Source organism: Desmodus rotundus, chromosome 3 (genome assembly GCF_022682495.2).
Source record: "Desmodus rotundus isolate HL8 chromosome 3, HLdesRot8A.1, whole genome shotgun sequence".
Classification (NCBI taxonomy): domain Eukaryota; kingdom Metazoa; phylum Chordata; class Mammalia; order Chiroptera; family Phyllostomidae; genus Desmodus; species Desmodus rotundus.
Window position 1 is genome coordinate 50,876,976 of NC_071389.1, and position 25,281 is coordinate 50,902,256.

Below are 25,281 nucleotides of genomic sequence, written 5' to 3' on the forward strand. Positions count from 1 at the left end.
GTTGCTATCTCTTTTATAACTTCCTCACTACAGTGTGCAGTCATTAGTCCGAATTTGTGAAAACATGGGGATTAGCAGAGGATAAGGATGCTATGACCTGAAGTGAAAATAAGCAACCTAAGTCATGAATGCCAAACTAATCCTTTTAATTAAAATTTTTTCCTGTTATGTCAGCATTCCTGGTGTTATGCCCTAAGGATAACATCAATGCATTATGTCACAGCTTAAGCAAAAGTGATTGGTGTGAGGCCGGGAAAATTATGCATATATATACAACCAATAAATCTCAGTTGACTCCCTAACATTTGTCAGGCACTTTCCTGGATATTTGGGAGTCAAAAAAGTGTGACGACCCAGTTCTTACTCTAAAGGAATTCAGTGGGGTTCTTATTGGGAGTCCACACATAGATTCAGGAAGTTCACGATCATCTTGTTCACATAAAAATGGAAAATGTTAAGGGTATATACAGGGTCTGGCACAAATAACTCCCCTTTTTTATTACAAACTTCTATTATAAAATCATAAACATGTAATTCTGTAAAATAATATCGCACTCAAGCACATCATATGACATTTTAGGTGAAATGTTTAAATTAAAACTAAATTATTGCACTCATATTATTACCCTACAAACCACACTCAAGTAGGGAATACTTCTGCTGGACCTTTTATAATTTTTCTAGAGAACAAGTCTATCAGTTTCATCAAATTTTCAAATGGGTTCAAAATGTTTAAGAACCTTTGGTCTAGATGCAAAACTACTACTATAGGTTAGAAGGCTCCGAAGCTAAATACAGTGGCACATGGTCCACTCTTCCTGAGTCTCTCTACTGTTCTCTAGATCACTCACTAGAAGATGCTGAAGGCATGGGAAGTGAAGTGGTGTGGGGCAGAGGGATGTCGGGACATACAGTTACTCTGATTGCCACCAACCTTAATTAAGAACATTTTCCTCTTGGCACGACACATAATTAATTATTATTGTTCTACTATAAATCATACTTTTTCCTCTGCTAAGTTTTATCTTTGTCTTACATAAAATTTACAAAGGGCATGCCATTTAGAATTTAGTTAAATGAAAACACAAAATCTTAATTATGTTGGTGTAATTTCTTAACTACGCATACCATTTGGGGAAGAAAACAGTAAAACCATTTTATAGATCCACTCTTATTGCAATGATTTCCAAGGAGAAGACAAATTATTTCACCAGACTTCAGTTTTATCTGTAGGGTTTCTCAAAATAAGTGGACCAGCTAAAGCTTGGTAATCTTTTATTTATAGAGAGGTTTTTTTCATACTGATAGTGTACATTGCATTGGGATTTGACATGTATTACTCAGTTGTTTTCTTTGTTCTTTTTTAAGGAAAAATAAAGATACTGTAAGATAGGCAACAAATACAACTATTTTGAAATGTATGACACAAAACTCAGAATTACTACCATGGAAATAAAAATGTGATCAGTCTAAGGTTTGAGATGCTTATCAAACTAAGCACTTCAAGAACTAGAAGAAGTATTCATTAATCATAGCAAGGACATGTAAAGGACAGCAAATTTTGTTTAAAAGGTTAATTACTTCAATATCTATCAATATTATTTTTCTTGCTCTTTCCCACCTCTCTTTCATTTGCAAACAACAGCATATTGAAAGTTGCTAAAAAAATACCATCAACTTATTGATTCTCTCTGTGTATAGTAGGCAGTACTTTATGAATTTTTACACAGTTTTGATGTACGGTGCTATTGCAATATAAGATCTTATGTTAGGCTATATTAAAACTTTATGTACTAATTTTGGGTTAGGAAAACTTGATTACTACATTTACAAAAACCTTTCTCAATATAAAATACTATTCATTGAAATCTAACTTGTCTTTCTGCTCTTGCTTTTATTTCAATCACAGAAAAATAATGGCCTACAGCCTTTTCTAAAGGAGATTATATATACATATATACGTATATAAACATATACATATATGTTTATATACGTATATATGTATATATTTATATATATGTATATATGTATATATATATTTAAAGCAAGAATATTTAGAAGGGAAGAAAAATGTCTATCCTGAAAAAAGGTGCCAATATTCAAATGAGAATTTTGCTGAAAATAAGTTCAAATCACTTCACTTCTCATGGTCCCTAGTAACTAACCCAATAACCTTGTCAATGTCAATAAGCTCACAGACAAAAGTGAGGTGATGGTTTCCTAGAAGCTGTCCTGACAGCTCATTGTAGCAACTGTAGCCAGTCTGAGATGTCTGAAAAACCAAAAACCTGAAATAATCCACCTGAAAACGCATTAATTAAAAAAGTTATGTAGTACCTCACTGCTTAAGAAAGCCTGTCTCCCGTACATCCAGACTCACGGGCCCGAGTTTCTCTCGGAGTCTGTAGGTTTGAGGACATAATTTTCCTGAGCCCTAGATTACAAAAATAAAAGTCTTAGAGACTTATTTTTCCCAGGATTCACAGATTAGGCAAAATTGTTCTAAACTGTTTAGATACCAGACCGTTATTTATCTGGATGTCAATAATACTACCTCATATATTTCAACAGGTCAAATGTTTCTCATTGGATAAAGCACTTGGAAAATACAGTGAGAGTCCTATTAGCTAGTGAGGCATATGCTCCAAAGTACTTGCACATTTCATTCTTCCTAACTTGCAAATCTGGACATTCCAAATCAAAATAAATAGAAAAATTGGAAGGTTTTAAGTATGGTTCCAGTGTTAGCACTACATTATTGTGGAAAAAAATTGTAGGACTAATACAACCATGTCTGCATCATTTGATGTATTCAGCTGGCCTTTGACCCACTCATCAATATTCAGGTATTGATTAGTCTGTATGAGGTCAGTATATTTTGGACCCCATTGAGTTGGGGTAAGCAGAGTTATTTATAGAAAAAATAAGTGGGGAACCCCTGCAGAAGGAATGAGAATGAGTATGTGAACCCTTATTCATATAACTTTTAACTCAATTATTTGATATCCTTTATAATCTAATTTTAGAGAGTAAACAATGTAATATGTATGTATCATCCCATATATGGTGAAATTGACTTCCGTTATCTAGTTAATACAATACAGGTATAGATTGTACAGAAAACTAAGACACTTTTAGGAGAGATTCTTCTCAATGCTTTCTAAAACAAATCAAAACTGAGTTTATGAATACTAGCATGAAGTAATGTTTATATTCATAAACAGATATGTGGTTGCCAGAGATGAAGAGGGTAGAAATGAGTGAAAGGGATTAAAAATACAAACTTCCAGCTATGAAATAAATAAGTCACAAGAACGTAATGTATAACGCAGTGATTGCTGGAGGAGGTCCTCCAAGGAATGTGATGGCAGGTTGACTATCAAGCTGGACCTGGCCAATCTGAGGGTCATTACCCTCCCCCAACGTCCTTGGAATGAGGGTTCTACCCACTGCTTCTACTCAAGAAGCTGTTACAAGGTGTCACTGAGAGTAAGGTGCTACTGAGACTATCTTCACTTTACATATGACTGAAACTTATTAACATTATTAACTGAACCTCTATATAAACTTTTAATATTGTGGCAAACAGATGTGGAGATCTAGTTTTCTTGCTACCCCATGCTAAGCCGTGGATGTGAGTCCCTTTGCTTATTAAAACTGTCACCTACCAATCTGGAGTGGTCTGCCTCTTTGCTTTTGTTTTGATCTTTTCTTTCCCTCCACGTACAGAGGTCAGTTTCACATTTTACCAGGGGAACTCCCGAGGTCTCGCACCAACAGTGGTGACACTTAATAACACTGTACTGTACATTTGAGAGTTGCTAAGAGAGTAAATCTTAAAAGTTTTAATCATAAGAAAACACACTTGTAATGGTGTGTGGTGATGGATGTCTGTTAACTAGATGTATTCTCCATTTCACAATACAGGGGAGGGCAAAAGTAGTTTTACAGTTGGGAGTATGCACAATTCAAAGTTTATTCTTGTATTACTACTTATTAATTATTGTATAGTATATTTGTATTATAACTGTAAACCTACTTTTGCCTGCCCCTATATATACAAATATCAAACCATTTTGTTTTACACATGAAATTAATATAATGTTATATGTCAATTATATTTCAATAATAATATTTTTAAAAGTGTATACTTTATAACTATTTTATTCTATAGATATATTCTAAAGTTCCATTCCTTACAGCTAAAGGCTATTTGGTGGTGTTAATAAAATAGCATTATGATAAGGAACCATTTTCACTTTAGGTGAACTATCATTTTTTCCATGCTAAAAATATTTAAAGATATATGTTTTGGGTCTTTACCATTTCTTTGTGTTTTAAGCATGACCAAAATTGGGTTTCTGCATATAATCTTAATCTGCCCACAGCTATAAATGGAAACTGAATGAAGCAGAGCAGGGGCCAGTCCGAGGGCCTGGTCCTGAGCCATCCTTGCATTCAGGCACTGACTATTTTGACATCTATGAGCTCTAAAACTTTTCTTAGTGCTGATAACTTTTCTTTGATTTCATTCCGTAGCTTGTTGAAAGTCCGAAATATTTACTGTTGCAGAACAGTGGCTTGAATTCTCTAAGGTAAGTGGCATTTTGACATGCTTTTTTGAGCACTATAGCTTTGTCTTTCTTTAGGTCTTTTGAGGAAGGCAGGCCTATGTCTTGCGATGCTGTTATTGCCCATCAGCGCAAGTGTGAAATCGTCCTCTTCCAGCATGTACTTTGTCAAGGCCTCAGTGTTCATGAAAAGGATGCTAACGTCAGATTAAGATGTGCTCCTCTTGAGAGAATAGGGGTCTATACTGTGGCCATATAGAATAACGGCTCCCCAGATATTCATTGGTAAGTGTAACTTTCAAATATCTTACCTAAATTTCTATTCAAAGACCTACTTTGGGAAATAATATTTGTGGAGGTTTGAGTCAGGAAAATCAGGTTCTAAAATTTATTCATAGATTAAGCAATAATCCAAAAGCTATTATGCTGTTATCAAACTAGTATCTTATTGAATTTATTTTTAGATTTTAAATAATTTTTAACCTCCCTGAACTCGAGGTTATATTGAAGCATGTTTTAAGGAGCAATCTTATGAATGAGTAGCTGTGAGACCTATACACTTACAGTTGAGATGTTCCTTACAGATCACAGTGATAGTCTGAGATGGCTCAGTATAAATCTTCTTTCATTTTGAGTAACAGGATCAGGGTAGTAAGAACTACAAGTTTTAACCTTATGGACCATGAAATGAATAACTGGTTCTGTTTTTCTTGTTGTACTGGCTGCTAGAAATCTTAGAACCTTTTCTTTTGCCCCCCAAGCTTCAAAAGCATATATGACCCCAGGCAGGACACAGGTGGGAGCTGACCTTGGCCTGCACCACCCAGGAAATCCCAGAGCCTACACAGCCAGTGAACAGCTACAATCTATGGTGGAGCGCCACCACCCTGCCTCATCACTGCTGATCTCCATGGAGGGCGGAGGTTGGTTGTCAGCAGTTATAGCTGGTCCTTGCAGCTGACTGGCCTTGGTAAATCCCTCCCATTGATCTGCCAACAGCAGTCAAGGCTCTACTACAAGGGGAGGGTGCACTCAGCACACATGGAGGGTGCACCTCAAATACCCAGCTTGGGTGATGGGGGTGCTATGCCACTGGACCCTATAGGACACCTACTACATTAGGCCACACTACCAAGACACGGAGTCATAGCAACTCTATCTAATACATAAAAACAAACACAGGGAGGCTGCCAAAATGAGGAGACAAAGAAACATGGCCCAAATGAAAGAACAGAACAAAACTCTAGAAAGGGAGCTAAGTGAAATGGAGAGAAGCAATCTATCAGATGCAGAGTTCACAACACTGGTTATAAGGATGCTCAAGTGACTTCAACAGCATAAAAAAGATATAGTCAGTAATGAAAGAAACAGTAATTGAAATAAAGAATAATTTACTGGGAAACAAGACTAAAGTAGAAAGCTTAGAGTCAAATCAATGATCTGGAAAATAAGGGAGAAAAAAAAATGACCAATCAGAACAATAAAAAGATAAAAATAATAATGAAAAAAATGAGGATAGTACAAGCAGCCTCCGGGATAACTTCAAGAGATCCAGCATTTGCATCATAAGAGTGCCAGAAGGAGAAGAGAAATAACATGAAATTGGAAATCTATTTGAAAAAATAATGAAAGAAAACTTCCCTAATTTGGTGAAGAAAATAGACATGAAAGTCCAGGAAGCACAGAGGCCCCCCTGTGGGATGCAAAGAGGCCCACTCCAAGACACATCATAATTAAAATGCCAAAGTTTAAAGATAAAGAGAGAAAGAAGTTAGTTACAGGGGAGTTCCCATAAGACTGTCAGCTGATTTCTCATAAGAAATTTTGCAGGTTATAGGGGATTGGCAAGAAATATTCAGTCATGAAAAATGGGGACTTACAGCAATGATGGCTCTACCCAGCAAAGCTGTCACTTAGAATCAAAGGGCAGATAAAGGAGCTTTCCACAAGAGAAAAAAGGTAAAGGAGTCCATAATCATCAACCCATTACTATATGAATTGTTAAAGGGACTTATTTAAGAAAAAGAAGACAATCAAAACCATGAAAAATAAAATGGCAATAAATACATATCTATCAATAATTGAATCAAAAAACAAAATAAGCAAATGAGAACAGAGACAGAGTCGTGGATATGCAGATCTTTTTGATGGTGGCAGATGGGAGGGGGCTGTGGAGAGTGGGTGAGGAGGTGAGGGGATTAGGAAGTACAAATAGGTAGTTACCGAATAGCCATGGGGATGTAAAGTACAGGACAGGGAATGGAGAAGTCAAAGAACTGATAAGCATGACCCATAGATGTGAACAATGGTATGAGAATTGCCTGAGGGAGTGGGGGGTGCTGGATGGAGGGGGGCAAAGGGGAAGAATCAGGACAACTGTAATAGCATAAGCAATAACATATAATATTTTTAAAAGCATATAGAAATCATGTCATAAATTTTATGATCTAACATCACCTCTGATGCCATCCTACTCTTCTTACCTTATGGTTTGCTTCAGATTTCTCCTATTTATCTTGGTGTACTAAACACTTCTTTAGAAGCTACTTTAAATCCCTTCCAATACAAAACAGACTGTTAATAATAAATGGTGGTTGAGTGTGTTGTCTTTTCACTTTACAAAGGCTTTCTCAAAACAATGAGTAAGCCAGAGGCAAGGATCTAACGTTGTCATAGTTTAGCATCTTTGGGAAGTACACACTGTAATAAGATGGAATTTACAGTGCAGGGTATTTATTAGGAAATATCTTTATGATAAATCCCTGGAGGAAGAAGAAAATAAGTTTGAATAAAGGAAGAAGATAAGCTAAGAGCTTCAGCTGTCTGGAACCAATGGACTATCTGAGTTACCGTCTCAGGCTGAAACAGAGGGGCCTTTGAACTCACTGCTGCATCCGGTCATCGGTTGTTGGATGCCCTAGGCTAAGGCCAGCTGGAGCGGAGGCTGTCTTTGAGAGGGTTGACCACTAAGTACTGTCTGCTGATGACACTTCACAAGCCCATCCTTGGAAAAGGAAGTATAGCACCCCATCTATAACAGATATTTTAGGTAATCACATACCCTGATGTAATTAGTCATCCCTGGGGAAGTTCAATACACTTGAGAAGGTATTTTGGCCAGAGAGTTACATGCTAGTCAGATCTTTCACTCTTCTCTACCTAGAGAAAACGAGAATGCATCTCCCCGAAAGAGTACGGGTGGAGTGATAAACAGTCGATATATTTTGTGTGGTGGGGTGGGTGGGTCTTAAGACAACATATACTTATTATCTCAGTTTCTGTCCAGGCACATCTTAGCTGGGTCCTTGTTCAGAGTGTCACAGGGCTGCAATCCAGGTGTTGTCTGGGGCTGCTGTGTATATATTTAGTTGTTGTACATCACCCACCAGAGTCTACTATGTGCTGCAAACAACCTAGACTTTCAACCTGCGCTCAGAGTAAGACCCATCCTTTTTTGAGTGGGCAGTACTTCATTTCATGTTTCTGACCATTACAGTGTTATGAAAGGAATTTCTGACTTCGTAACTAGTGCCACCGCCTTGCACATTTTCATACTCAAGACCAAGAAAATTGCTTTTAGTAAATGTTGCACAAAATGATTTGAAACAGTGAACAATTAGGTAACTTGACTTATCAGCATTATAAGTAGGTTTTCGCTGAGTAATTTTTTCAATAATTAAGCTAATTTCCATTCCCTTGAAGCAAAACCCCAATTCACCACATTCTTCAAATTCCATGAGTACATACATTGTTCTGCTCAGTTGGTGAAAGAAAAACATGGAGATAAATAAAGCATATTTGCAGAGTAAATTCTAGGTGCTACTGTGTAAAAATTAGTTGGCACAGTGCACAATACAAGTGTTATACAAGTGCTACGGAGTATTTTTTTCATCGTTAAACTGAAATCACTTTTTTCCCATTTCAAATGAAAAGCAGAAAATCAAAGTGGATTCTTTTTGTCATCTGTCTTTTTTATTTTGACTGCTGTGGCCCTTAAGATTTACTGAATTCTCATCTTTCAAATGAGAAAATTAGAGTTTAGAGAGGCTTGATAATTGCCCATTTCATGAGGAAAATTTCAGAATTGGAATCCAGGTTTTCCAACTCATATTCCAGTGTTTTTTCTTCCTCATTGATTTATTCATTGATATTAACAGCTGTAAGAAACCAATAGCACCAACAAATTTCCTATGTGATGTCTGCCTTGACAAGATATCCTTTATATTATCCCATTTCTTAAAAGATTTTATTTTTAAGTAGCTCCCTTGAGTACATAGTTGAAATAATTAAACATGAGCTTTATTTTTATCAGCCAATATTTGTTCGGCATCAATGATTCATATTCTTCTTTCACTTGCTAAGTTTCTTTATCTTGGTAAGTAAAGGCTTAACAACTTGTTAGGCAAAGAACATGCACTTCAAAACTATCCAGATACATCCGGGAGCAGACAACCAAACCAATTTAGAGACTGAAGAGATGAACATACCAGTTTATTTTCATTCTTTCAGATGGAAATGTAGCTTAAGTAGGGGTGATTTTTTATGACATTTACTTAGCTCTTGAATTGACTGACAAGCCTACTAATATATTCCCTGAACTTTATTAATGTAATTGGAAAACTGTTCACATGCTAATCAACTTCTAATATGTAATTATGTTCATAAATACTGTAAAATTATTAGCTTTTAATTTGGCCCAAGTACATACTTTCAAAACAGTAACAGAAATTTTCTTTTTCTAGAGGAACAAAATATTATAGTGATAAAACATTCAATAAATGCATTCCTAGCGTGTATTCCATGAAATAGTGCCCAAAATTTCACCATCATCAAATGGCCAGCAAAAAAGAGTGACAGGGTAATACATGTAACAGCTTTAAAACTGTGTACTCTATTAAAACAGTCTATGTAATACAAAGTTAAAAAGGGATCCTATGGAAATTGAACAAGTGCCTGGATAGGGTTTGTATATCCATAGTATGGTTAAAAGATCCGGGCCTAACATGGAACAAGAAAGAATGGGAAAAGGAAAAGAGGACTATATTTAGTATCTAGAAACATATCATTTAAATCTACAAGAAGTAAAAAGTCTGTATCTCAAGTGACTCCAATATATTACTGTCCAAGTTTACTTTTTCGTGTGTACTAAGAATCTTTTGTAGTCTCTGAGCAAGAAACTCAAGTCAAAGGGAATTGAACTGAACAGGAGGTTAGGGTTAGGCCTGGATAACAGGAGAAATGTGTTTCTGACTTGTAATTGCATGTCAGTTTTTAAAACTGGACGAACTCCTGCCCTTGGGAATCTTTGGACGGTCTCTGAATAAAGAGAGACTTTGGTGGAAACTACTATATTCTCCTATGCTATTAAATGAGGGACATTTTACAGTCTGCAATGATCTGCACTAAGAGAAGCCACTGAGGAAATTCACTGATGTAATCGCCAATTTATATTTACTCCCATAAAGTTAATTGTTTAATTAATAAGTTTAATTTTTATCACAAAGTTAAAGTATTTACTAATAATTGAAGCTGTATTTCAATTTAGGTTTACATTTATATAAGGAAATAAAGCTCAGTTAATAAAATTATAGATTAACAATACTTTCCAGATGTAAGCCATGCACATAAATTAACACTTAGTGTTAATTATTTGAAGGGTAAGCTCAGAGGTAATGCAAACAACTTGCTTCCTCAGCATTCCAGTTAGGAGTAAAACATGCATTTGCTTGCACCACATTATCATATAATTTGTTATTAATTTTTCTTAGAAATGCTGCAATGTCATTTTGAGTTCCACAGCACAATATTTCTATGCAATGAACATATGATTAATCTAAAATGCACGAGAAAATAATGTAAAGGGCTAAAAATACACATTTTCTATTCTATTAGCATTATAATTTCATTTTCTTGAAAAGTATTTGTGTTCAAGATAAATATGCTCTTACATTTTAGTGTGCAAGAAAAATAATGTAATTTAATGATTCTGTTTGTATTTGGAGATTGCAAGTTAGCTAAAATGATAAATGAGCCACTGAAAGTACGTCAAAGTATAAAGCATTGTGCACCATATTTTTTCAATTACTCTATATTTAAATTAAGTATTTATAGAAGGCTGTTTCTTTTCATTGTGACTTTAATCAAAGTGTCCAGAAGTTGGATTGAGACAGAGTGTGAGAAAGCTGGAGAATCACTTCTAAAGTGTTACTATCCATATTTCAAAAAGTTCTAATGTTTTAATGTATCCATGATGGGTTATCAAATATTTATTCTAATGTATCAGTCATGGGTTCTCAACGATGTATTGAAAGAGCAACTCAGGGAAAGATACAAAGTGAATCATACACAGAAAATTGTGATGTGGTGTTAATGGATAAATTCTGATATTGGCAAGTGAGGAGTAGTATGACTATAGTAGCCATTACACTTAATGGAATCTAGGAACATAAATCTCTGAAGACAATGACAACATATCTTTCAACACTGTCAGTTACTTCTGAGTCATTTTTATATCTAAATGTTGAACATTTCTAACTGTAGTCCTTCACAATACAACAGTTATGGAAATGCATACCTTGCACAGTTAGATGCACCTGCATTGTTCTCGGTGTATGTTGAGTCTGAACAGAACACGTGTATGGGCCATCATCTGTCACATCTACGTTCTGTATCTGCAGACTGTAGTCCCTTTTATTCAATGTTGAAATTGAAACTCGAGGATCCACTGACCACTTATCACCTCCAGCAAAAATAATACTTGACCGGTTCAGCCAGGCACCCTTTGAACCTCCATCTTCCAAATAACACCTACAAATGATCAGAAACAGAACAGTATTAATCAAAATGAAAATGAGAGACATTATCTTTGTTCTGACTGTATTTTCATATGCTGAATTATAGCACTTCATCAAATGCAAACATCAGACATAAACACAGGAGACCTGAATTCACTGGTACATCTTCCATTCCCAATACAAATATGAAACAATACCTGCCTACAGTTTTGTTTTGTTTTGGATGTCTGTGCGTTTTAATGCAAATCTTGTCAAAATCCATTTTCATTTTTTGTGGATGACAAGTAAATTAAAATAAGGTTAAATTAGTTCACATAAAATTTTTGACATTAACACGTTTTGTTCTTTCCTATAAGTAGTAGGAAAAGTCTATGAGTCAGCCCCGTTCAATCCAGTCCAACCCTAAGTATAATGAACCAGATGCAGAAAGCACAGAATGGTATATACATGTTATTTTTAAAATCACTTGCATTAGCAGAGTGGTAAGTTTGCATGCTAAAACCATACACTGCATTTCACTGATAATATTGCTGTTGTGATTAAATGTTGCAATTTCAATATAATTTTAGTAGCAATTCTTGCTGCCTTTTCAGTAAACTGACCAACAGACTTTCCGGGTAGCATTCATTTATGCAATAAACATTTATGAAGCATCTACTATTTATGGACTCAAAAAGGTATTGTTCTCACTCTTTTAGTCTAATGCATTTAATACTATACTCTAAGGAAAATAATTGTATTAACTCAAACAAAATGATCATGAGAGACAAAAGAAGGTTATTTGACTCGGAACAGGTGTTTGGGTATAGAAAAAGGCTTTCTGGAATAGGAAAGGAAATGCCTGAGATAAAGCAGGTGAGAAGTGGTAGACATGGCTCTCTAGACACAGGTGCTATATGTGGGCAACACCAGGGAAAGTTGAGAGAGAGAATCAGGCATTACAAGGAGGTACAAATAAGCCTGGGAAAAGGGGAGGGATGAGCGATGAAATTGGAAAGGTAAACTGGAACCAGATGATGATGGTAAGCCTGATGACATGTAGTAGATTTTAAGGCCAAATTTGAAGCCATTTATTCAAAGTTGTATTTTATAACAAGGTTCAAATGTATAGCTTTGTATCTAATAGAAGTCAGGCAACTCCAGATTTAAAACAGAAGGCTGTGGTCACATATCAGTGATTTTGCTGAGACCCGGAATTCTGTGTTTCATCTTGAAAATGTTCTGATACAAATTAAAGACTGATTCTCTTAAATGAGTACAAAGCACAGCTACAAAATGAAAATACACATACATAGAAATAGTTTGACAGCATTTCCACAGAACACCTTCAGGGACTGAACACAGCGTTTGAGACTGATACAAAATTGCAAGCCGAATGCAACAGGGCAGGCTGCTGCCCATTGTATGAAACTAATCAGTAGGTGAAAAAAAATAAGGAACAGGGTACATGGCAGAATCTAATTTGTAGTCAGCTTCACCATCTACAGAATCCAAACTAGTAGAAGTCATAAAAGTCACTGTTAATCGCAAAGCTTTTTCTTTTGTATTTAATGAAGAAAATAAAACCCAATTTAATGATATAGTTAAACAATTATAGCACATCGCCATTCTTAATAATATGCAGAAAGAAGATAGAGGAGACATCGTTCCCATTTCATAAGATCACATTTGGGTAGAACACTAAGATATCACTACTAGGGTGGTGATAATTCTAATGTTTGTATTACTTTCTGGATTCATGTAGTGTTTGCTGTGTGACCTCTGCGTTCACGGCCTTCACATGTTCTTCTATCTGGTGTTTATAACAACCTTGTGGGGCATGGATTGCTATGTCCAATTCACCACCAGAAAATAACTGTAATGTTCAGGCTATATGACTGGCCCTAGCCACACTATCAGTGAGTGGCAAAGTTGAATTTATAATCAAGTTTAATATTTCTATATCCAATGTCCTTTCCACCATAATGCAGATCAAAGACTTTTAAAATAGCAATGGTTTCAGAAATGGCAAGATGATTAGAATGTTGCAGATATTACTGCAAGTAATTTCTTATTTACTGAATGTGACCCACTGCTTAACCTGTCTTATTCTGAAGGAAGCAGAAAATTAATTATGAATGGATATTTTACCATGAAAGTCAGATTTTGAACACTCTGACTGGTATTTCCCTTTCCCTAGAGGCAGCAACCACTTTACCTTTATGTGTGTGGGGTTGGGGGGGGGGAATTAGAGAACCATGGAGATTAACAAGCCTCCAGACACCAGAGCTCTAATAAGCCTCATCCGGGTTATAACTTCTAGTCTTAACATAAGCCCTACCCCTTTGTTCTGGCATGTCAGGGCCATCAAGGGAGAACAGAAGGTAACTTCTGCATGGTGAAAAATAGAGAGAGACCCCTTTATGTCCTCTGGGCTCAGATAACTTTCTTTCCTAATTGGTGGTGGTCCCAACCCAGAGCTTTTTAGGACATACATTAGAAAACCCTTGAATGAGACACAGGAGGAAAAAAAAAACATTTTAATATTATTTTCTTGTATTGGTATAGAAATATTCTTAATTTAAACTGCTTAGAACTTAAATAATTTAAATCACCATATATGGAATTTTACAAATTAGGAGTAGCAAGGTTTTATATTTTATAAAGAAGCATAAGATACTAATATAGAGTAAAAGTGTTGTAAGGTCTTGTAAGGTCAACTATAAGATAATCATATAAAATATATAAAATAGGCAAACACACAAATCTGATTCTTTGTGATAAGACCTATATCTTCTACATATCTACTTCCACATTTTACACTATTTCCCCCCCTTTCCAATACAAAGGGATACTGCCTAACATGAGTATGGTGTATTAAGAAGAAATTCTGGAGGCAAGGAAGATAATCATGGTATGGGAGAGGAGGTAGGAGAAGGGCAGGAAGTGGTGGTAATTTAGCTTTGCACTCTTTGGGCACCAAAAATCTTTTTCTTGCTGTAAGAATTTTAATGTCTAAATAGATAAATCTCTTATAATCCTACCTCACACAGAAATTATAATTTAGCAAAGATGATAGAGTATATGAATGAATAGCCATCATACAGAAAAGAAGTTAGTGAATATAATTAAATTGTTGTTATAATTGTATTTGCCAGAGCTTCTTTAACTTCTCCCCATGGTCCCTGTAGCCAGGTCCATTCTCTCCACAACAACGGAATAATATTTTTAGAGTTGCAATCAGATCATCAACTCCAGGTCATCTTCCTGTTTCACGCATAACATTCAATTCCTGAAAATGACCAGTGAGCCTATGTTATCTTGTCCTTTGATACTTTTCTGACTTTATCCACTACCACTCTTTCCCAATGTGCTCTGCTCTTGACAGTGGCCCTCTGAATGTGTTTCCAAGAAGTCATGCATTTTTTCTTTGCCCAAGGAAGTTTGCTTTTGCTGTTTCTTCCATGCGGACCTCTCTTCCCCTAGAGTTCTGCATGAATTATTCCTATCATTTTTATGTCTTCACTGGATTACCTAATAATGTATTAAGTAGCTAAAACTGTTCTCAACACTCCTACCAGACATATTTCTTTTTTTCATTTATTTATTTATTTTTATTAAGGTATAATTAACATTAACCTGATTGATTATTTCGTATTTCTTCCTGCTAAAAGTAAGATCTAGAGACTGTGTTTATTTGTTCACTTCTGTATATTCCAAGGGCCTGCACATAATGGAAAATAAATAAAAATATTTGTTGAGTGGATAAATGAAGACAAAAAATTGAGACTTTTTAGAAGAAGGAGTAATATGGTAAAGTATATCAAAATTCCAAAGTGCAATGTATTTGGGAAAGCAAAGAATGTCTACATTACGATAAAATATAATTAAGTGCAAAAACCTGTGGCACATACAAAACCTTCTGTGTGGGACATAGAATGAACTAAGTAAGCAATCTGAGTCAACAGGCCATGCTGAACGAGCAAAGTAAACTGGTAGGTGTAGGGAGAGGTGAGCTGGGCTGAGAACTACTTGAAATAAGAAAAAAGCTATGACCTTTGACTCTATACTTCAGGAACCACCTTAAACCATTAAATATTCTGTTTAGTATGTGCTACACACTTCGTTAGGCACTTTACATTGACCTTCCTATCACCCTATGACCTGGGACCTCTGTCTTCAGCTTACTGATGAAGAAATGAAGGCACTGAAGTTGTATCTTGAACACAGTCAGCCTAAACTCTTTTTTTGTGTGTGTGTGTGTGTTCTAAGCTGTGGTGCTGGACTATGCTATGTACTCTTCGGGTCAGATAGCCACAAGGATGAGGGGTTCTCCTTGTTTAGGATGGAAGACTTCATGTGTGAGGGAGAGGCTGGTGAAGCAAAGACAGTCAGGTCATTAAAGGCAGCAGGATGAAGCAATAATTCTATGCTAACAAACTAGGACCTTTATTTCCCCTAGATTTCAAAATGGACACTTTAGGGGCTACTGAGCTTAGGATCCCTTTGCAGTGTAGACAGTAAAGTGGTCAGTGCCAGTCTGTCCTGATTACAGTGGACTTGCAGTATCGTTTGATATCAGGCACTGTGATCCCTCTAACTTTGTTCTTCTTTCTCAAGATTGCTGTGGCTATTCAGGGTCTTTTTGGGTTCCATATAAATTTTCAAAATATTTATTCTAGATATGGAAATATGCCTATAATATTTTAATAGACATTGAGTTGAATCTATAAATTGCTTTGGGCAGTATGGACATTTTAATGATGTTAATTCTTCTAATCCATGGACAGGGTATATGCTTCCATGTATTTGTATCTTCCTCAATTTCTTTAGTGTTCTATAGTTTATGAGTACAGGTCTTGTACCTCCTCAGTTAAGTTTATTCCTGGCACTTTGCTATGGTAAATGTTATTTTTTTTCTTAGTTGGTGTACAAAAATGTCATTGATTTCTGAATATTGGCTTTGTATCCCACTACTTTGCTGAATTCACTTATTAGGTCAAGTAAGTTTTGGGGGGAGCTTATAGGGTTTTCTATGTACACTATCATGTCATCTGCAAACAAAGCAGTTTTACTTCCTCTTTTCCAATTTGGATGCCTTTTATTTCTTCTTGTCTGATAGCTGTGGCTAGGATTTCCAACAGACACATAAATCAATAGAACAGAATAGAGAGCCCAGAAATAAACCCATGTCTCTATGTTAATTTAATATTTGATAAAGGGGAAATGAATATACAACAGAGTAAAAATAGCCTCTTCAATAAATGGTGTTGGGAGAACTGGACTGGTACATGCAAAAAAAATGAAACTAGACCATCAGCTTGTACCATACCTCAGAATAAACTCAAAAGAGATAAAAGACTTAAACATAAGTTGTGATACACAATTCCCAGAGGAAAACATAGGCAGAAAAATTTCAGCTATCCCATGTAGCAATATGTTTGATGATATATCTCCTAGGGCAAGGGAAATAAAGGGAAAAGTAAACAAATGGAACTACATCAAATTAAAAATCTTCTGCACAGCTAAAGAAACCATTATCAAAATGAAAAGGGAACCAACTCTATGGGAAAATATATTTGCCAATGATATATCAAACAACAGTTTATTTTCCAAAATATATAAAGAACTCACACGACTCCACAAAATGAAGACAAATAGTCCAATCAAAAAATGGGCAGAAGACCTGAGTAGATACTTCTCTAAGGAGGACATACAGAAGGCCCAGAGACATATGAAAGGATGCTCAGCATCACTAACCATCAGAGAGATGCAAATTAAAACCACAATGAGATATCACCTCACACCAGTCAGAATGGCCATCATTAATAAATCAACAAACAAGTGCTAGAGAGGTTGTGGAGAAAAGAGACTAGTAAACTGTTGGTGGAATGCAGACTGGTGCAGCAACTGTGTAAAACAATATGGAATTTCCTCAAAAATGAAAAATGGAACTGTCTTTTGACCCAGAGATTCCATCACTGGGAATATACCCTATGAATCCTGAAACACCAATCCAAAAGAATTTATGCACCCGATGTTTATAGCAGCATAATTTACAATAGTGAAGTGCTGGGAACAGCTTAAGTGCCCATCAGTAGAGGAATGGATTAAAAAAAGAAACTGGTACATTTACACAGTGGAATATTATGCAGCAAAAAGAAAGAAGGAACTCCTACCCTTTGCAATAGCATGGGTGGAACTGGAGACTATTATGCTAAGTGGAATAAGCTAGTCGGTGAAAGACAAATGCCATATGATATCACTTATAAGAGGAATGAAATGAACAAAATAAACTAATGAGCAAAATTGAACTGGAGGCATAGAAGCAGGGAACAGACTGATAGCTGCCATGGGAAAGAGGATGGGAGGGGTGGTGGAAAGAAGGGGAAGGGACTAGTCAAAGAACATGTATGAATGACCCATGGACATGGACAACAGAGTGGGGATGAACTGTGGGAGCAGGGAGTGGGGCAGGATGAAGGAGGGCAAAGGGGAAAAATTGGGACAACTGTAACAGAATAAACAAGAATAAATTTGTAAAAAAGAGATAAGTGGTAACAGTGGCACCTGAAATAGTTTTTTTAAAATAATAAAATAAAATAAAATAATCAGAATAAAAATGTTCAATAAGAATGAATCATTTAATTGAGTATGACATGCATTATCTTGAATGTGTTTTCTTTATTTCTTTTTTAAAAATCTGCTAGATTACCTACTTTATAGAGAAATGAATGAAGTAGGTAAAAAATACACTCCTCAGCATAAGCTGTATTAATACCATAATAAATATATGACAAATATTTCAATTCTCAGTCAATCACCTGGATGTTTTGCATACATAATTTCAAACATCTGGTTGTTGGAGATATATAGAAAATAGCCTGAATATTTCATTTTGTTTCACAGTTGTTAATTATATCTACCCAGGCTTAAGATAGTTAATGCTTTTCTAATAAAAATTGCATTTACTTCTGAACTCTCTTAAGGAGCTCCTTTATAAATGATGTTACAACATGTTAGGCAGGTCCTTATTTGGGGGGTAATACGTCCTATCTGGTGAAATGCGAGCTGGTCAAACTAATGTTGGAATAATTCTAACTGACACCGTCTGTGATATCTTTTGGGTGATTAAATATGAAAGTTGAACATCAGAGAGTTTAGTAGAAATTAGCATATTTAGGTTATTTATTACTTTTTAAATCTCTACTGGGGAAAAATGCCTATGGCCACTGAGGAATGATTTGTTTCACTTTCGTATCTCTAATGCCCTATAACACTTTCCAAAAACATAAGCCTTAGCACCGCTACTGATACCCCACACAGCAGGATTTATTCAGCTTTATGGAAAGAGACCAGCTTTTCTCAAGACATGTTGATTAATGAAAGTACCTATTAAAGGTACTAATTAGTAAAGGAAGAAAAATGCAATTTCCCTGGATTCAAAACTAAACTATGTGAAAACAATATTCCTATGAAGGAATTGGCTAGCTACCTTCACAGCTGTCTTTTCATTGTATCACGAAGTTCTAAATTTGACGGAATTTTCAAAAGAATACAGAAAAAATAAAAAGAAATTCAGAACCCTATACAACCTTCAGGCTAATGCTGCATACAAAGAGAGCTTTGATATACTGCTTCCAGGCCGCACTGAAGTAAGGGAAGTAAAGCATAGATTAAATGAAACACAGAATTCAGTCTCCTCTCCCACTTGTGTTTGTTTTTAAGGCACTCTCTTCTTAATGTCTTTCATGCAAGTTTCTACTAGATAACATCACAGGTAGATAGAGAGTTAGATATATAGATACAGATATAGTTTGATATGTCTATGCATATATATGCATACATAACTTTGATTAGCTTATATTCAATATTTGCCAGATCATAATGTCATTGTATAGAATATTATGGTTGACTTAATATTTTAAGTTCTCCTTTACTACTATTATGACAAAAGCTTATCTGTGGCAGAAACAATTAGAGAATGAAATTTATTTCTTGTGTATTTTCTTCTAACACTTCTTTATAATAATAAAGCTATATTAAAAATATCTTGGATAAGAAATTAAAAGTTATCACCGGCTATCTAATTATAAGAACAAATCCTCAAACAACTTAATTATTTTAATATTATAAATCAGAGGGGAATTCCCTAAAATCAATAAAGTTTTTCTTGCTTTTTTAATGAAAACTACACCTAATTCCTAAAAGATGGAAAATTTAATGCAATCAAGTAACAGTGTAAATTTATACCTTTTAGTCTTACTTTACTGCAAAATATAAATTCTTTAAGATTTTATTAAAAAATCACACTTGTAACCCAACATTTTCAAAGCCCAGAAAATCATTAATATTTGATTTTGGATTAATCACTAAATTTCAAACATTAAAATCATTTATTTCAACTTGTAATTAAACCATAATTTTCTATAATACTACAAGTTGCTTTATCTTACTCTTTTCATGGGCTCATTTAAGTCAAGCTTTTATGTAAGCAAAACATCTGTGTTTAGAAAGGGCAGAACCAAGAAATTTTTACATTCCTGATGCTTAATATTTATAAATTACTCAACATTTAAATTATCATTTATTAAGTAATATATATATAGAAAGTGTGAAAGAGATCTGGTGAATTATAACCAAAGAAAATAGTAAAGTCTGAATAGTAAAATAACTTTGTTTTTGGCCTGTTACTTAAGTCTAATTATCATCATTTTGTCTTGATAATAATGATAAATTTCATTTGCTGAATGATAACTATGAGTTACGATCAATAGGAAATACTTTAATGCATGATCACATCTAACCCTCACAAAAGCCTTTTAAGAGGTAAGTAGGTCTTGTCTTCACATTAAGAGTGGTGCATGCGTGAACGCAGGCTTGATGAACGAGGCAGAGATTGTAAAAAGGACGAGGTGTTACCTATTTAAGAAGTCAGTTTAGGACTAGTTTCATTCAAATGACATTACTCAAGAATCAAACTGGAATATTTTTGTCATTTCTATTTCTTAGTTTTTGAATTAAACTAAACCAGCTTGCTTTCTCGCACATGGACTTGAATGTGAGATGTGTGGATCTGGAAGGGCTTCACGATTTCTGTAAACTAGCAGGTGCTCTGAACCGCTGTGGGGAGAGTTCTGTCAGCAGTGCTGTCTCCCTGACAGATGCTCCCTGAAGAAGTTGGACTTTCACCTCAGGAGCTATAAAGGGAATGAGCAGTATATTCAAAATGCATGCAGGAGGTGTTGAAAATAAGCACATCGGAGAGGGAAAACAATCAGGCCAGAGAAGTGTCTGAGATAAAGCTCTAAGCTCCAGGCAAACCTCTCTGTTCCAACCTCGTCCACTTTGGGATGAAGCCAGGTACAACAGACACCTTGTTCTCAAAACAAGGGGAACAACAACCTGGAATTCTGTGCTTAAGACAGTATCAGCAACTCTGCTCCCTTATATCAACCATCATTGTGTATAAGTCATTAAAAGGGGTTCTGTTTGAATATAAATGCAGATGATGAAATAATAAAAATGAATACACAGAAAAATATGGACTTTTAAAAATATATATACTGCATTAGTGAATATAGATGTTTTAAAAGTAAAACAAATTATAAGAATTATTATCTCTATTTATTTTTGATCTTTAAAACTTTCTTCTGGTCATTGCTGGATTTTTCTTTCATTTTTCTTAATAAAATATATTCTAAGCACAAATTTATTTTATGAATAAAAATGGCTACATAGCACAATTAATTAAAATCAGATTTGCAATCATTAACTGAAGTAGCCATTAATCCATACTTATCTCCTGAAAAGATTGACTAAACAATATTTCAGTATGAGCTATGCCTTAAAATATATTAGGGCATGTACCCGAGAGGGGAAAAAAGTAATGTAGTTTTGTTTTCAAGTGCTTCCTGAAAACAAATTTTAAACTGATAATATTTTCTCAAAACATGTTAAAAGTTAAAAATATTCTCAAATTTAACTCTTAGCTAGATCACATGGACAACTTAGGTGTCTTCAAGAGGCAGCGTAGTGTAGCAATTAATTATAGTTAGTACTGGAATGCAAATGTCAGCTCTCTTTGTACTATCCCGGCAACCTGGAGCAACTTCATTCACCTTAGTTTTCTCACCTCTATAATGTCATTAGTAAAATTATTGACCTAATACTATTTTTATGAGAATTAAAATAGTTTATTTAATATGTTCAGGATGGTACTATGTACCAGGCAATTGTGTAATTAAAATTAACTGATATTAACCTACCTTGTTATGGTGGACTTTGTTTATAAACAAAACAAAACGAACTACCACCACCACCAATAACAACAAAAAAGCCAGTACTATAAAGTATAATCGGAAGAAGGTAACTGAGGCATTTGTAGACTCTGTTTATCTACATTGTGATAGCGTAGGGTTGGCTCACAAGACATGATTTTGCAGATAAATGAGACATCACTTCCAGAAAGGCTTTGTTTCCCTTCATACTTCCCTACCTTATAAGCAGAACATGTAGAAAAAGAGAGCTTAGGTGTAATATTTTTTTAAATTATAGTTTGCAAATTTATATAAATATATAATCACTATGTTGTTCATCTAAAACTAATTGAGTATTATTTGTCAGCTGTAATTGAAAAATTACAAATTACTCCTAACTTATGAAAAAAATATATCAAGACTCAAACCTTAAGTTTAGAAACTAACACCCTGATTTAATAGAAAATTTGGGGGTTAAGTAACAATTCCTATTAAAGCTTTAGTTATATATGTGCAAAATAAAGATAGCATCACCTGTACTAAATAATTTTTTTTGGCATAAAATCAAATAAGACTTTGTGGGAGATAAATTTGTAAACTTATAAAGCAAAATACAAGTGTAAATATTTGATAATTATTGTAAGGTTTTATGAGTTTATCGTAACTCTAAGACATGACTCTGAATCTTCCTTTGGAGGTTCCAGAGCACCATGACCTTCCCAAGCTCAGGGAGATGAAATAGGAGGTTGCCAATTTGTTTCTTTTCACTTTCAGAGCCAATGAAATGGTTTTCTCCACTATATAAACTCTTTTCCATTTTTAATTTTCCACCTAAAAGTTTTATAATAAGCTGAGTTATTTGAAAAAATATAATTTCTGATTACTATTAATATGGCTACTAAAAAACAAACCAGTTAATTCTCACTTTTAAATGTGCTCAAGGACATCTAATAACAGTGATTTGATATTCACTATCATCCACTTAAAAAAATGAACAAATTTTACTTTAAAAGAAATGCTTCACGGTTTCTTTTTCTCCTCAAATTCACATTTTAATTCTGTTACTGCCATACATTTTGATCCCAATATTTTTTTTATTTTAAAGTCCTTTCTTGATACTTTATATTCTTTGCAAATAAAATTAAGTATATAAATCATCTATAAAAATTGTTGTGACTGTAAGAATTTAAGTATATAAATATTTTGGATGAAGTTATTTTTATAATTATTAATGGTATATCATTGATGAAATTATATATATCACACATTTTGATAAATATTTCTTAAACATGTATTTTACATAATTAATGCTGGATGACTTAATGAGGTAGTTTTATCTAGATACATGGACAAAATTTCTTGTTCACTTAAGCATACTATTTCCTTACATGAAACAGGATCCAGAATTAATTCTGAGAAATTTACTTTTCTTACAGTGGACTACAGAAATGGAAGAAGTCCTGGTATAGAGATACCACTAAGATCTTTAACTCCTTCAGAATGATATAAGTGCAGTAATCTATCACCAAAAAATCATTCCTAATGCCCCGTCAGTGCATAATTCTATTAAAACTTCCTGTAGATGTGTTGAAAGTAAGTCAGAAATTGTCTATTCATTGTCTCAACATCAACAACAATATTTTAAATAGTCTCTTTGTTCTGTTATGTGAACATTTTATATTTTGGGCTATGCTCTGTGTTATGATTCTGCATGTTCCAAAGATTTCGGGAAAGACGGCTGCAAAAGCAGGAGCTATGAACTGAAACCAATCCAACTGCAGACCTACTCTGCAGGTCAATTTTAGGAAAGAACACATATGAAAATTTAAATTCAAGAAATTTTTAGAAACTGTGTGTTCCTGAACAGGCCTTGGAAACTCATCATACCCCTTCAGGTACTTATACCATAATTTAAAACTTTTTGATACCTGGAATACTTTTTCCATTGTTCAGCTAGTGAACTCCTTGTTTAAAGCTATTAGCATATTTGTCTCCAATTTTTCTCCTTTTTAACGTTCACCTTCTGCCTGCCTAGCGGTAAGGAAAAGAGAAGACTGAATTTGTATAAGAATTATTGGAATATTAGTTTACAGATTAATTTAGTGTCCTAAAGACATTCCATATAAACAATGTATACTATTTAAAATATAGCTGTTCCGAAAAGTTTTTTAACTTCTTTCTGTGTTTTAAGATTGTATTTAAAGTTGCTGGAAATCTGTTAAGAACAAAACAAAACTTGGGTGAGACAGGCTGTATAATAATTGCCTATGTATCTGTAAATTAAAAATAACTATATCTTAAAACTAATACTAACAATATTTTAATTTTCCTAAATCCCATAAGCTTAATTATTCATTTGTTTTTATTCAATATTTAAACAAAAAAGATTTAAGCTAGTACCCATGGACTTTAAATATTTATTTTTAAATATATTTATTGTCAGTCTCTCAGTTTTCTTTTCTCTTTGAGAAATCTAAAATATACTTACCTTTTCTATACGATCAACTCTTTTATTATTGTTAAATCTTTACTGTCTCCAGATTTATGTGTGATTCACAAGCTGTTTGTGTGTGTGTGTAAGAGAGAAGACATTTGATGCAAAAATTGAAGTAAAAAGGAGTACTTATAATTACTAGGATGGAAAATTTGAATATGCAACCAACATTTAATTTATATTAATTACATCTGAGTTCTTTCCTACAGAAAGTACCAGAACCTCCACAAACGCCAATGCATCTCTTGCTGGAGGATCCAGCAGTAGTCTCTAGTGGACAGCTGGACCTGTCATATCCCAGTGCCTGGCTGGCTGGGGAAAGAATGTGCCTCCAAGGGATGCAAAATTCCACTGTGATTTATGAAATGCTGAAATTTCAGCCATGAATTTCTGGCTGGGCCTGTGCTCACTAGATTGCTGCTTATTTTTCTATCTCCATGGCTGAATTCTCAAGGTCAGAATTCTATGATATTAGTCATTATTTCCTTGAGTCATTCTAAAAATTTAGCCTGAAGAATAAAGAAGAAAATCATCATTATAATGTTCTCTAAAATTAGGTGAACTGGGTTCTGGGCAAATGTTGATATGTTTTTCCTAAAGATAATTGTACCCAGAATTCAAACAATAGGGGGTTGAGTCACAACTCTTCCTGACTCTTACTAGCCTTAGAAACATATGCACTATTTAATTTTCCTAAGTCTTCACATTTGATTCTTCAAAAATGAGAAAAGTAATATGTCCCTGAAAGGGCTATTTTGAGGATCAACTGAAATGTTTATGTGACAAAACCTAAGCATACAACCTTAGATATCCTGCTTTGGGCAGCTGCCCTTGACATCTCTCTTTCATGCCCTTAGAGAGGTTCAGTTGGCCTTTCTTAAAGCCTGCATTGCCCCAGCACATTAACAATCTTGCTTCATTACCCCACACTGCAAAATCCTTTGTTTAATCATTTATCAACTATGCTAAACTGTAAAGGACCCTAGTTGTTGACTTATTCACTGTGATGCCCAGTAACGAGTGCATTGTCTGCCCCATAGTTAGTGCTTAAAATGTTTTTAAAACTCTGAGAACTCTAAATAAAGTGCTGTGAAAATGGCACATAAAAGAAATCACAAACTGTTAGAAACAAGAATGGGGTGGGAATAGGTCAGGGCAGGTTTAGCTCAGAGTTAACATTGACA

General features: G+C 34.6%; 1 protein-coding gene across 2 annotated transcripts in view; it reads right to left on the reverse strand.

The window, feature by feature from the left end:
• NEGR1 (neuronal growth regulator 1) overlaps positions 1–25,281 on the reverse strand; it is an 837,263-nt gene that overhangs the window by 493,240 nt on the left and 318,742 nt on the right. For both annotated transcript variants that reach the window (XM_024565484.4, XM_045199587.2), the window contains exon 2: positions 11,146–11,378. In XM_024565484.4, coding sequence (XP_024421252.1) covers positions 11,146–11,378 — 233 coding nt within the window. The remainder of the gene's footprint in view (positions 1–11,145; positions 11,379–25,281) is intronic.